Source organism: Vigna angularis, chromosome 2 (genome assembly GCF_016808095.1).
Source record: "Vigna angularis cultivar LongXiaoDou No.4 chromosome 2, ASM1680809v1, whole genome shotgun sequence".
In the NCBI taxonomy this organism is placed as follows: domain Eukaryota; kingdom Viridiplantae; phylum Streptophyta; class Magnoliopsida; order Fabales; family Fabaceae; genus Vigna; species Vigna angularis.
In genome coordinates, this window is record NC_068971.1 from 43629191 (window position 1) to 43642205 (window position 13015).

The 13015-nt window shown below is 36.5% G+C and overlaps 2 protein-coding genes across 2 annotated transcripts; both read left to right on the forward strand.

Moving 5' to 3' along the window:
* Positions 1–735: 735 nt before the first annotated feature.
* On the forward strand, positions 736–3381 carry LOC108328683 (protein REVEILLE 8). Its single transcript, XM_017562577.2, has 9 exons — positions 736–827; positions 1185–1328; positions 1562–1619; positions 1714–1837; positions 1924–2055; positions 2174–2299; positions 2392–2501; positions 2727–2786; positions 3013–3381. The coding sequence occupies exons 2-9, from the start codon at positions 1201–1203 to the stop codon at positions 3115–3117; spliced, it is 843 nt and encodes a 280-aa protein (XP_017418066.1). The 5' UTR covers positions 736–827; positions 1185–1200; the 3' UTR covers positions 3118–3381.
* A 1927-nt stretch (positions 3382–5308) lies between these two features.
* Positions 5309–7121, forward strand: LOC108326824 (60S ribosomal protein L4). The gene is made up of 2 exons (XM_017560400.2): positions 5309–6473; positions 6779–7121. Exons 1-2 carry the CDS (start codon positions 5379–5381, stop codon positions 6890–6892), a joined length of 1209 nt encoding a protein of 402 aa, XP_017415889.1. The 5' UTR covers positions 5309–5378; the 3' UTR covers positions 6893–7121.
* Positions 7122–13015: the final 5894 nt, after the last annotated feature.

Here is a 13015-nt window from a genome sequence, read left to right on the forward strand (position 1 = left end):
ATATTATTTTAATATTTTAAAAGTAATTTAAATATCGAGAACATCATCATTCGCTCCCTAAATATATATTAAAAGTGTTAAGATACAAACAAAATCCGGGTAAAAAATATTTTACATAAATTTATATATACATAAATACTTTCATTAATAAAAGATTTTTTAAAATAGTACTAAAAACAAATTTGTGAGAGTTTGACCAGCAGAATATCTCATGTATACGTTGAACCTCCGCCAACATCGTTAACAAAGTTACTAATCAAACCCTCCCAATTATCAAGAACATGTTTTTATACGAAGAGCAATCTTTCGGGACATTAAAAGAAAATATCCTCTTGTAGTTCTGGGGTGGAGCAAATGAAATGAATAATAGGTTTTGGCGCGCCTTGTACCGAACTAAAAAGAGAAGCAGCAGTGGCACATGATTTGTATTAGGTGTGACCCACTGCTCCTTTTCTTTCACTGTCATTTCCTCTTGTTCACAAAAACATTGCCCCCTCTCTCATGTCCCTTCAACTTCTTTCTTTATACCAATCTTCTCTTTAATCTTCATTCTTTATCTATCTAATGTGCTATCCACAATCTACTTACGCCGCCAAACTATTCGACACCATATAACCCTCTTTCATGTCGTCATTTTTTGCTTTCACAACATTTTAACTTTTACTAGAAAGCTGTTTATGTTCTTGTTTCCTGATCAGCTCTTAAAATGTATTGTAATGTGTTAATTCCATTTGCACAAGTGGAACAATTAAAGTGGCAATTTTGCCTTTCGGGTATGCCAATAACATGAGAGGATGAAATGGACATGAAGCAAGTTTGGTTTGGTGGTACTGACCTAACATTTACCACATATGCACCTCACTTAACCACACAATCCAATCCAATCCACCCTCGCCATCCCTTCATTTTTCTCTCTTTCTCTTCTTAGAAATTAGACTTCAATCTAAAGCAGCATTCAATATTAGTTCATAAAGTTGGATACTTTTATACTCTATTATAGCTATATACCACATTATCTAACACTGAAAAGGATTGGATATTTCAAGCATAAAGTTTAAAAGAACATGCATTCATTGGTAGTCTGGTAACAATGACTAGTTAGGCAAAACAACATTTAGTGAAATGAAGTATGATAACATCTCTCTTTTGTTATATTTAATTTGTCACACTAACTATAGTAACAGTTGAAGTTGTCAACCGATGGCAATGGCGCCCTCAACTCCCTCTAGCGGCTCTGGCAAGAAGGTTAGAAAGCCTTATACCATCACCAAGTCTAGGGAGAGCTGGTCTGAGGAGGAGCATGACAAGTTTCTTGAAGCTCTTCAACTGTCAGTTCTTATTCTTAACCATAATGCTGCTTCACTTCACAAATTATTTCCTTATCAGTACTCTAGATTGAGTTATTTTTATTATATTCAACTTCTGGGTAGAAAAGGTGCATAACTCAACAAATTCTTCGGTCGTTCTGATGGTTCAGTTCTTTTTTGGTTTTTGAGAGAAGAGTCAAACACAATCTGCTATTGAATTGCTGACCTTTTCCTTTACATTTTTGGCTGTTCAGATTTGACAGAGATTGGAAGAAAATTGAGGATTTTGTTGGTTCAAAGACAGTTATTCAGGTTAGGAAGCAGTTCTTCAGCTATGTTTTCATGATTTGTGTATTCTGCTATGCTGTTATATGTATCTCTCTGTCTCACCATGAGTTTTCTTCAGATTAGAAGTCACGCCCAGAAGTACTTTCTGAAAGTTCAGAAGAACGGGACCGTAGCACATGTTCCTCCTCCTCGTCCTAAGCGTAAAGCTGCTCATCCTTACCCACAAAAGGAATCCAAAAATGGTTTGCTTCTATTTCATACTATGATGTTCTGTTCTTTAAAAGCACAACATGCACATTCCTGACATGCTGCTTTCTGGGTTTTGCAGTTTTGGTGCCATTTCCAGCTTCCCTGGCATATGTTTCTCCCACGTGGGATGAAAGTTTCTTGCTCATGAGTTCTGGATCCAACAGATCACTGCCCTATCAGGATGAACTCACCAATCTTCATGGAGATGAAGGCATGCGTGTTTCTTTTTATTCTTTCATATTTTTGGTTCAATTGTTCTGTTTGAGATGAAGATGTACTAAATGGAACTTTCCACCACTTGTTTATGTTATATGACGTCACTGATTCAGCTGACATTGGCTCAAAGGGGGTGACAATGATTGGCAATAGCTGCGTTAGTGATGTTGGGAACTCTACTAGAAAGTTGTCTGCTACTGAGATACCAAAACAAGGGAAACAGACTCAGGTGCTTCATGGTAATGATCTTACATGTATTTGTTCATCATAATATGCTTGCATAGTGAAATTAATAGCTGGTGGTGATTCTCATTTTGGCCAAATTTCGCAGGTTTACCAGATTTTGCTGAAGTTTATAGCTTCATTGGAAGTATTTTTGATCCAGACACAGAAGGCCATGTCCAGAAGCTGAAGGAAATGGATCCTATAAATTTTGAAACTGTGAGTAGAATGAAACTTTTTGTAAGGCTTTGTTGTCACATATAAGGCTTGTTTCCTGCATAATCGGTAATCTTCGTTAACATTATAAGGCATGTAAAAAGTTTTGTTAAAATAATGAGTTACCTGTCCTTGAGCTTTTTATTATCTCTTTTAGTTGCGATGTAGCAGAACATTGTTCTTTTTCTGTGTGACTAAGAATTGGTTTACATATTTGGTGCTCTGCAGGTTTTGTTGCTGATGAAAAATCTCACTCTCAACTTGTCTAGTCCTGACTTTGTGCCCGTTGTAAGTTTCAAATTCAAATAAGTCTCAGTCATGTATATCTATCTGCGCTATTTGTGCCCATTTAATGAATCATGTTTGTTTAATAGCCTGTGTCAAAGTATATTTTTCATAAATTTGGAAAGAAATATATTTAATCCAAAGTAATATAAGGAGATCAAATTTCTTTATTGTTTTGACGATTATAGAATGCTAGAGTATTCAAGTTCATTTTCATTGTTTTGTACAGAGGAAAGCCATGTCATCATACGATGCCAACACGGAATTACGGCAGGAATTGATGTCAAGAAATAGACAAAGGATCTATAATGTCAAACAGCTCAACAAACATTAATTGAACAAGTGCGTGTTTTTTCCCCCTGATGTTATGTAGCTTTCCTACTACAGTGATCAAATTTGAATGGAAGACTAGAGTTTTGCTCAACCAGCACACTCATTGCGAAGCTTGTAAATGCAACAAAAACCATCATCGGCCTTTGTAACCACAGCCATGGAGAGTGAGTGTTAGAAATGCTACCAAAACCAAAAAGATATGAAGGTGCACAGTGTTGCAGTGATTATATTTCCATTGTTTAATTATATTCAACGATTCAAAATAGAGACATAACTATTTAACATGATTATGCAGTAGAAGGTATATCACTAAGCTTTTCTAGTTAAATAAACAGTTTACTGCATGACAATGCATGTGGGGGGAGAGAGTTGAAGAAAAATGACTTTGTAGTCATTTTGTCTATTTTCGTATCAGTATAAATTTGCATAAAGGTACTTTGACTAATTTCTTCTGTAATAAGTTGTCACCATAAAGTGGTGTTTGTTGGGGGCAATGTACGACAAAGGGATACAAAAGATTCATATGGTTTGAATCTATTCATCTGTGTAGAAATGTAAAAATATTTTTCATGAATGCTAATCGCACATTAAATTTGATTGACAGGGTTGGAAGTTATATATTAATTAACAATAATATTATTCAAATAAAATTCAAATTACAAGTTTTATAAAATTAAATTAGATTTAAAATCTAATTCTTAATAGCGAAAAGCTCTCATAATACAATCATGTTGATTATATTTAGGATAATTATATTTTAAACCATTTTTTTTACATTATTTTTTATCAGAAATACAAAAATTAACTTTTGTTAAAATTATTTTATCTTATAAAAATTGTCAAATGCTATTAAATAATCTTTTTAATTGTGTTTAATATCTACATGTTTTTTGAATTATGGTGAACACTTTAAAGTATATAGGGTAGTAATTTATTCATTGCATGGAATGTAGTATTGATATATATACATGTCTTTATATAAGGGAAAACACTAATTTGTTCAACAATCCTTGATATTTAATCCTAATCAATTAAGCTTCCCCACATAATGAATTATACCAAACTTTTTTTCTCTCTTTGAATATATGTTGTGAGTATTATTTAATATATGAAAAGGAGGAGATCAGCATTGGAAAATAGATGAAAGGTGCAGAACAACAAATTTTCGCAAAAAAGATGGGTTGAAGTGAGAAGAAGTACATAGTCATATTTATATTTATAATAATTTTCCTACCACTAATAAATAACCTCAATTAAGTAATAGTTTATTTATGTCGCTCGTAGCTAGTTATGGAGACCACCTTGTATTTTTTATTTCCAAATATATTTTAAATATAACAGGTAAATAAGGTAACAATAATATAATATAAATAAAATAATAGCAACAATATATATAATAATAATATTATTATGTAAATAAAAAAATTAAATCAAATAATATTGTGATAAAAGTATTTTTTTTTTGTTTATATGCATTTCTTCTAATGTATTACTATCTTCTTGATGTTTTAGTTTTATTTCTCAGTTTTCATCACTCCATCCAAACCTATTTGTTGGAAGGTATTGTAGATATTAAAAGAAGTTTAATGGGGGTACGGAAGAAGAATAAGTCCAATTAGCACAAACATACGGCAATTTCGTTCTGCAACCTCATACTTTTCATACACATCCTATAGAAGTGGTAAAAAGACCAAATTATTCTTAATTATATATATATATATATATATATATATATATATATATATCCAATCTAATAAGTAGAAAAAGACTTATTTAGCTTTACTAATCTAAAGTCTTTAGAGAATATTTTAAGATATATTTTGTAATTTAAAAGTTAAATTATATAATAAAAAATGATATTTTCACTTGGACAAAAAATTTTATTTAAAGGTTTGAATTGAATTACTTAATTTAGAAGGTCTTTCTTTAGAATGTAAAAATCCGCTAATTAACATTGCCACAAATCTAGCAACCCGTTTCATTCTTCCCTTCGAACAACATCACCAAACACACCACAACTATGAAAGTGTATAACACCCAAAGCAGCGAACATGACTTAATTTGGAATTTTAAAATTTACAAAGGTGTATATGGATATTATGAGGGTGAAAGAAATGACCCAAACATGTTCCCAAGTGGACGGGCCTGAGCTGGGCCAAGCAAAAAAGGGGTCTGTATAAATATATAATCACCAATTTATCTTCTTCTGTTTTCTGCTGACAGTACCCTAAACCCTAGTTTTGTGAAAACCAACCTACAGCAATGGCGGCGGCAGCAGCAAGGCCTCTCGTCTCCGTTCAAACCCTAGAGGGCGATGCAGCCCCCACCGTCCCTCTTCCTGATGTCATGAGGGCTCCCATTCGCCCCGACATTGTCAATTTTGTCCACTCCAATATTTCTCGCAACAGCCGCCAGCCCTACGCCGTCAGCAAGCGCGCCGGCCACCAGACCTCCGCCGAGTCATGGGGCACGGGCCGTGCCGTGTCGCGTATCCCTCGCGTTCCCGGCGGCGGTACGCACCGTGCTGGCCAGGCCGCCTTCGGTAACATGTGCCGTGGCGGTCGTATGTTCGCGCCGACCAAGATCTGGCGCCGCTGGCACCGCAAGATCAACGTTCAGCAGAAACGCCACGCCGTGGTCTCTGCCATCGCTGCCTCCGCGATCCCCTCCCTTGTCCAGGCCCGCGGCCACCGCATCGAGTCTGTCCCTGAGCTTCCCCTCGTCGTCAGCGACAGCATCGAGAGCGTGGAGAAGTCCAAGGAAGCGGTGAAAATTCTTCAGAAGATCGGTGCGTTCCCCGACGCGGAGAAGGCGAAACTGAGTCACGGAATTCGTCCCGGTAAGGGAAAGATGAGGAACCGTAGGTACATTTCACGCAAGGGTCCTCTTATCGTTTATGGATCCGAAGGTGCTAAAGTTGTTAAAGCGTTCAGGAACATTCCCGGTGTTGAGTTGGCAAATGTGGACAGGCTTAACCTTCTGAAGCTTGCTCCCGGTGGCCACCTTGGGAGGTTTATTGTTTGGACCAAGTCCGCGTTTGAGAAATTGGACTCCATTTATGGGTCTTTCGACAAGGTCTCTGAGAAGAAAAAGGGCTACCTGCTTCCCCGCCCCAAGATGATTAACTCGGACTTGGCCCGCATCATTAATTCCGATGAAGTTCAGTCCGTGGTGAGGCCCATCAATAAGGAGGTTAAGCGCGCTACTCTGAAGAAGAACCCTCTGAAGAACCTCAATGTCATGTTGAAGCTGAATCCCTATGCTAAGACCGCTAAAAGGATGGCTCTTCTCGCTGAGAAGCAGCGTCTTGTTGCTAAGAAGGAAAAGCTTGATCAGAAACGCAACATTGTTTCCAAGGTTAGTGATTTTATGATTTCCCATTTGAACCTTATTCTGCTGAATGTTAATTTTTATCAAATGAATGTGCATTGTAGTGATTGTTATTACAGTATGCGTAACTGTTAATGGAAAGCATGTCCTTGGTTTATTTAGAAACTGAATTCGCATTCTGTGTGGCTCTCGTTGTTATGTGCTGTTTGAGTTTTGTATGTTTAATTGGTGGCTTTTGTTTACTTTTTTTTTGGTGTTCTCTAGGTTTATCATTTAAACATTAGAAATTGTTGTTGCTTTAAAATGACATTGGTTTTCATATTTCATCTTAGGAGGAGGCTTCTGCTATCAGAGCTGCTGGAAAAGCGTGGTATCAAACAATGGTCTCAGACTCTGATTATACAGAATTTGACAACTTTTCTAAGTGGTTGGGTGTTTCCCAGTGAACTCTTCTGAATTTTGATTAGTTCTTGTTTTGTTACTTTCTTTAGATTACATTTACAGTTTTGATACGGTAGTTATGTCGTCCTAGTAAACGTTATTTCTCTGATGCTGTTTAAAACAAGTATGGTTTGCTCATTTTCCATGTGCTTTGCGGCAATGTAATTGATATTTAGCATCTGGATTGATGTCCTTATCCTTTTCAAATGATATTTGAAACCCCATTTTCTACTAGTTGACTACTTGTCGTTAGGACCTCTTTGTGAAAAAACTAATTTGAAGATTTTATCCAGCCGAGGGTATCTCAATGGACTGAGAATCTTCAAAGTATTTCATCTATAGATGATAGAAAATAGAGATTGCGTCAGGTTTGAATCGTAAATTAGAGCAAAAATTATGGTGGAAGATGAATGGAACAAGAGTCAATCTTACTTTGGGTCCAACTGCTTTTAAGTTGAGATAAATGATGTTCAAGTTTAACAATGTCTACCAAAAAAGTATAATAAATATTGTATTCACTTACGGGAGGGACAATACAATATACATAGAAAATAAATTTGTAGAAATATATAGACATGTTGAGCAGGTTAGAATAATAGTAATTTGCATAATTTGAAATCCCCATCCCTTCAACGGCTGATGGTTTTCCTCCACCAATTTGCTTGGTAGGGTTTCCCAGTCCCAATTCTAAAACCTCCATCTTCATAAGCTTCAGCTCCAACTCTTTGAAAACAATACTGTTGCGTTTCTCTCGCACAACGAAGTTCATTCTTACCGTGATACAAAATAAGCCAATACAAATTTTACATGCATCTACCCATTTAAGCTTGCACGGAAGCATTGTATCGCTTCAACTTTGTCATTTACGAGTTCAATTTTGTCAATCTAGATAGCATAATTTTATTTATGAAGGAGGGAGTACTGTGAGTCTAGTATCACAGATCTAGTCCGCTTTGGAAGAAAGCTGTAAGACATCCCTAATAATTACTTGGTAGAGTATTATGTTGATCTCTGGGAAGTGTTTGAAAAAATTGTTGCTATCCTTAGTCCATGCAAAGGTGCTTCCCTCTCTAAGAATATACACTTACCAAATTGTCTCGTTGTATATATATCTGACATCTAAGTTCATAGAAGCAATAGTTGTTTAATTAAGCGCTTGTCTCTATATTTTAAAAATTAAAATATATAATTATAATATAAAAGATATATATATATATATATATATATATATATATATTAGGTAAGCAATAATTAGGTAATAATTATTGTTTATCCATCCGGATTTACGTTGTCGTAGCTATATCTACTTCTCCGAGTATCCTAAGTCATTTTAAGCACCCTTTAACAATATTTTCCTCGAATTTTGTAATCATTTTTCATTTTTTGTCCATGAATTGGATTTCGAAATTAGGTTTACAGACATGATTACTGAATTCCAAAATCTGCCACAGTAAACACTAAATTTGGAATAATAAGCATTGAATTTGAATTTGGAAATCTCAACTAATTTTGAAATCTAGTTAAAAGTTTTAGAATTTTGAAATTTAGTTTAAATGTGTTTCAGATTTTGAAATTTGATTTTGCTATTTCTTGAGGTCTTTCAAATTTTGAAATTTGGTTTTATAATCTCTCGGATTTTGAAATCTGACTCGAAATTTTGAAATTCGATTTTGTAATTCTCAATATTTTAAAATCCTGAGTTTAAAGTCTTCTAGATTTCAAAATCTAGTTTTTTTTATTTCATGTGATTTTGTTATTTTTTAATTTTAGTTATTTGATGTTCTGTTTTATGAATTTAAAAAAAAAATCTGTCATATAAAACAAAGAAAACTCACCTACTTTTTTTGACTTAGCCTTCCACAAATGCAAATGTTAAGAAGTGTCACATGGACCTTCATGATATCTTCTTCTTGAATAGGATCTTTGTGTTGCTCATCAACATCAATACTAACTAATGGTGCAACTTTTCCATGATTATTTCTTCTATGATTTGATGTTGTTTGTTTCCTTCTGACTTCATCTGTGCAAAGTGTAACGAGTGGAAATAAAAGGGCCACTGCAGGGGTAGAATGGGTTGGGGAAATAGAGGCTAAGGATGAGTCAGTTTGGAAATCAAGCCACATGGCATCGATAGCAGAAGGGAGTGGCAGACAAAGGCACGTGAGAGAGAGAAAAGAAAATACAAGGTTGAGGGATTTTCTGTGGGGAAGGAATGGGTACAAAAAAGGGGATTAGTTAACACTAGAAAGGGGAGGCAATGATTGAAAATTCTTCTTCTCTAGGACGTATTCCTTCATTGCTGAGAGCAACCAGCTTTTTTGTGAATTCTCTGTGATACCATTTGAACTCATATAGGGAGAAAAATAAATTCTGGAATATACACTTCTATTTCCAATTCTGGTGCCTTGCTCTGTTTCATATTACTGTTACATTGAGTATATTACAAACTGGTGCTTTCATTGCCATGGCCGAGGCTTCATCTTCAAATGACCTTAAGCAGGTCCTAGAGCTCATACATAAACGTGAACGTGAGCATGCTGCAGAGATGCAAGAGCTTCGTAATGCCATTGAGGATTTGAAGGAGAATATGGCACATGGAGGAGCGAACTCACGCAATGTTCATGGACCATTTCAGGTCAGAAATGTCAAGCTAGATTCTCCACGATTTGATGGTTCGGATGTGTACAATGGATATTTAAAGCGGAGCAATTCTTCGACTATTATGATACTTCGGATGAACAACGGTTGACCATAGCAGCAATTCATTTCGAGAAAAAAGTGGTGCCGTGGTATCAAATGATGCAAAGAAATAATCCATTGTTTCATGGAACACCTTGGTCCGTTTGTTAGAGTTGGAAGTTGGCCCTTCACCCTTTGAATCACCTAGATCTACCTTGTTTAAACTCACCCAATCCACATTTGTCAATGAATATTATGTGCAGTTTACAGCTCTTGCTAATAGGATTTATGGTGTTAGCAATGAAGCCCTTCTAGATTGCTTCATCAGTGGTTTGAAACCCGACATTCATAGAGAGGTGATAGCTCAAGCACCAAATACAATCCTCAAAGTCATTTCCTTAGCCCGACTGTTTGAAGAGAAATACACCTTCAAACCACGACCATACCAACCAAACACTTCCAGAAATGCCACCCAAAACACATCACCTACTACTACCCAATCTTATAACAATCCACCACAACAACCCACAATAACATTAAACGTCTGTCACCTGCAGAAATGCAATCACGAATGGACAAATGGCTGTGTTATGCATGTGATGAGAGGTTCACGGCAAACCATAAGTGTCCAAATCGCCAATATACATTTTTACAAGTTAAATATGATGAGAAGCAGCAGACTGATACATAAATTCCTGCATTAAAACAGAACTTGGAACAACAAATTGAGAATATGGTGCAACAAATGTTGGACGAAGGCATTATTACCCACAACACCAACCCCTTCTCTTCCCCAATTATTTTGGCCAAAAAGAAAGATGGTACTTGGAGATTTTGTACTGACTACAGAGCACTGAATGTTGTCACAATCAAAGACAAATTTCCTATCCCAACTGTTGAGGAGCTACTAGATGAATTATTTGGTGCGAAATTCTTCTCTAAGTTGGACCTCAGATCATGCTATCATCAAATCTTGGTTCATCCTGCTGACAGATTCAAAACTGCCTTTCAAACTCATCAAGGCCACTATGAATGGCTTGTCATGCCATTTGGATTAACAAATGCACTAACAACTTTTCAAGCTCTCATGAATGACATATTTAAAGTCTTTCTAAGGAAATTTATCCTGGTTTTCTTTGATTACATACCTGTATATAACCCTTCTTGGTCTGCACATAGTAGTCACTTGGAAACAGTTTTGCACATCTTGAAAGAACACAAATTATATGCCAAATTATCCAAATACTCCTTTGGTTTCTCAAGTGGATTACTTAGACCACATTGTCTCGGGGAAGGGAGTAGCAATGGATGCTAACAAGGTTCAAGCTGTTTTACAATGGCCCTGCCCTCAGGACACAAAACAGTTGAGAGGATTCCTTGGTCTAACATGTTATTATAGACGATTAATAAAAGGGTATGCTGCAATAGCTCACCCCTTGACCAATCTCCTTAAAAAGGATAACTTTCAATGGACATCACATACAACTCAAGCTTTTGAGGCCTTAAAACAAGCAATAACCACTGCTCCTATATTAACATTACCATATTTCACCAAAACCTTTGTCTTAGAGACTGATGCATCCGGTTTGGGGATTGGTGCAGTTCTGAGCCAAGACAAGCATCCTATAGCATTCTTTTCAAAGAAATTATCTTCCAGGATGCAACACAAATATGCTTATACCAGGGAATTTTATGCAATCACTGAAGCAATTGCAAAATTCAAACATTACCTACTGGGTCATAAGTTTATCATTCGAACTGATCAAAAAAGTCTCAAAAGTCTATTGGATCAATCCCTACAAACCCGAGCAACAGGCATGACTCCACAAATTTTTGGGATATGATTTCACCATTGAATACAAACCAAGAAAGGATAACCAAACCACAGATGCCTTGTCCAGATCCTTCTTTATGGCATGGTCTAATAGAGAGACTAACTTGATGTCCAAAATTCAGAAGGCCACACAGCTCGATCCTCATCTTCAAGCTGTTATACAAGCTTGCGCAGTAGGGAAACCACCTAATAATCATTACTCCTACTCTGATGGACTCTTACAGTGGAAGCATAGAGTGGTAATCCATAGAGATGAGGAAATTATACAACTGTTGCTCAAGGAATACCATAGTTCAGCAATAGGGGGTCATGCTGGCATAACTAGAACTATGGCTCAACTGTCTTCCCAGTTTTATTGGCTTGGCATGCTCAAAGATATCACTCACTATGTCCAAGAATGCCTTATCTGTCAACAAGCTAAATCTGCCACCACCCTTCCAGCAAGGTTACTTCAGCCACTCCCAATTCCCAATCAAGTTTGGGAAGATATAACCATGGACTTCATTACGGGTCTTCCACCTTCCAATGGGTATACCGTAATCATGGTTGTCATTGACCGATTATCTAAGTATGCCCACCTTGCTCCCCTGAAAGCAAATTATACTAGTAAGATTGTGGCAGAATTGTTCATTAACATAGTTGTCAAACTGCACGGGTTCCTTAGAACTATAGTTTCTGACAGAGATAAGATCTTCATCAGTCACTTTTGGCAACACCTCTTCAAGTTGAGTGGCACAACATTGAACATGTCTACAGCTTACCACCTACAATCAGATGGACAATCAAAAGCCCTGAATAAGTGTATATAGATGTATCTTAGGTGCTTTACTTTTGATAATCCTAAGACATGGACCGGACTGTTACCATGGGTAGAGTTCTGGTACAACTCAGCATTCCACAACAGTCTACAAACAACACCATTTAAGGTGGTGTATGGAAGAGATCCCCCGACCATAATTAAATACATCATGGATCTTAAAGACCCTCCATCCGTCTAGGAGCTCTTAGGGGAACAACACAGGGCTTTGACTCAATTGAAGAGGCAACTTCTTAAAGCCCAGGAAAAAATGAAGAAATATGCCGATAACAGACTGTTAGGTGTTTTCGGCAAGTGTACCGAATCGCTTCAAGTAATAAACCGGTAAGACCAGGTATCGTTTTCCCAAGAGACTCGTAATACTAGAGAATTGTGCGATTAACAACTCATATAGACTCAAGAACATAACATCAATTTACAGAACAAGTGCAGAAACATAAATTCATACATAATTACAAAGTTGGACTTTGGTATTGAAGGCACTTGGAAATGGAAAAGACTAGAAATGGTTTGAAATGACATTGTTAAGGTTACTTTTCATCAATGCACTCTTGTGTATGACTAATTTCATCTCCTCTCTATCAATTTACTAAAGTCAATCCACTAAAACACTCTAGCCCTAATCCCTTAGGTGAAAGAGCCTAGGTTTTCCTTATCAAACTCTAATCCCTTGGACAATCTAACAAGCAAACCCGCATTAAGAACTAGGATCTTAAGACAACATGTGAATCATCTTCCATCCCTAGAATCAATGACCACAAGGACTCTTGTTTCAGTTCAAGGTTTCATCTTACGTCC

What these genes read in the sequence shown, in the direction of transcription:
- LOC108328683 (XM_017562577.2), top strand. Translation starts at nt 1,201, where the DNA reads ATGGCAATGGCGCCCTCAACTCCCTCTAGCGGCTCTGGCAAGAAGGTT. An exon ending in TTTCTTGAAGCTCTTCAACT is followed by an intron (nt 1,329 to 1,561) that starts GTCAGTTCTTAT and finishes TTGGCTGTTCAG; the next exon opens with ATTTGACAGAGATTGGAAGA. An exon ending in ATCCTATAAATTTTGAAACT is followed by an intron (nt 2,502 to 2,726) that starts GTGAGTAGAATG and finishes GGTGCTCTGCAG; the next exon opens with GTTTTGTTGCTGATGAAAAA.
- LOC108326824 (XM_017560400.2), top strand. Translation starts at nt 5,379, where the DNA reads ATGGCGGCGGCAGCAGCAAGGCCTCTCGTCTCCGTTCAAACCCTAGAG. An exon ending in AACGCAACATTGTTTCCAAG is followed by an intron (nt 6,474 to 6,778) that starts GTTAGTGATTTT and finishes ATTTCATCTTAG; the next exon opens with GAGGAGGCTTCTGCTATCAG.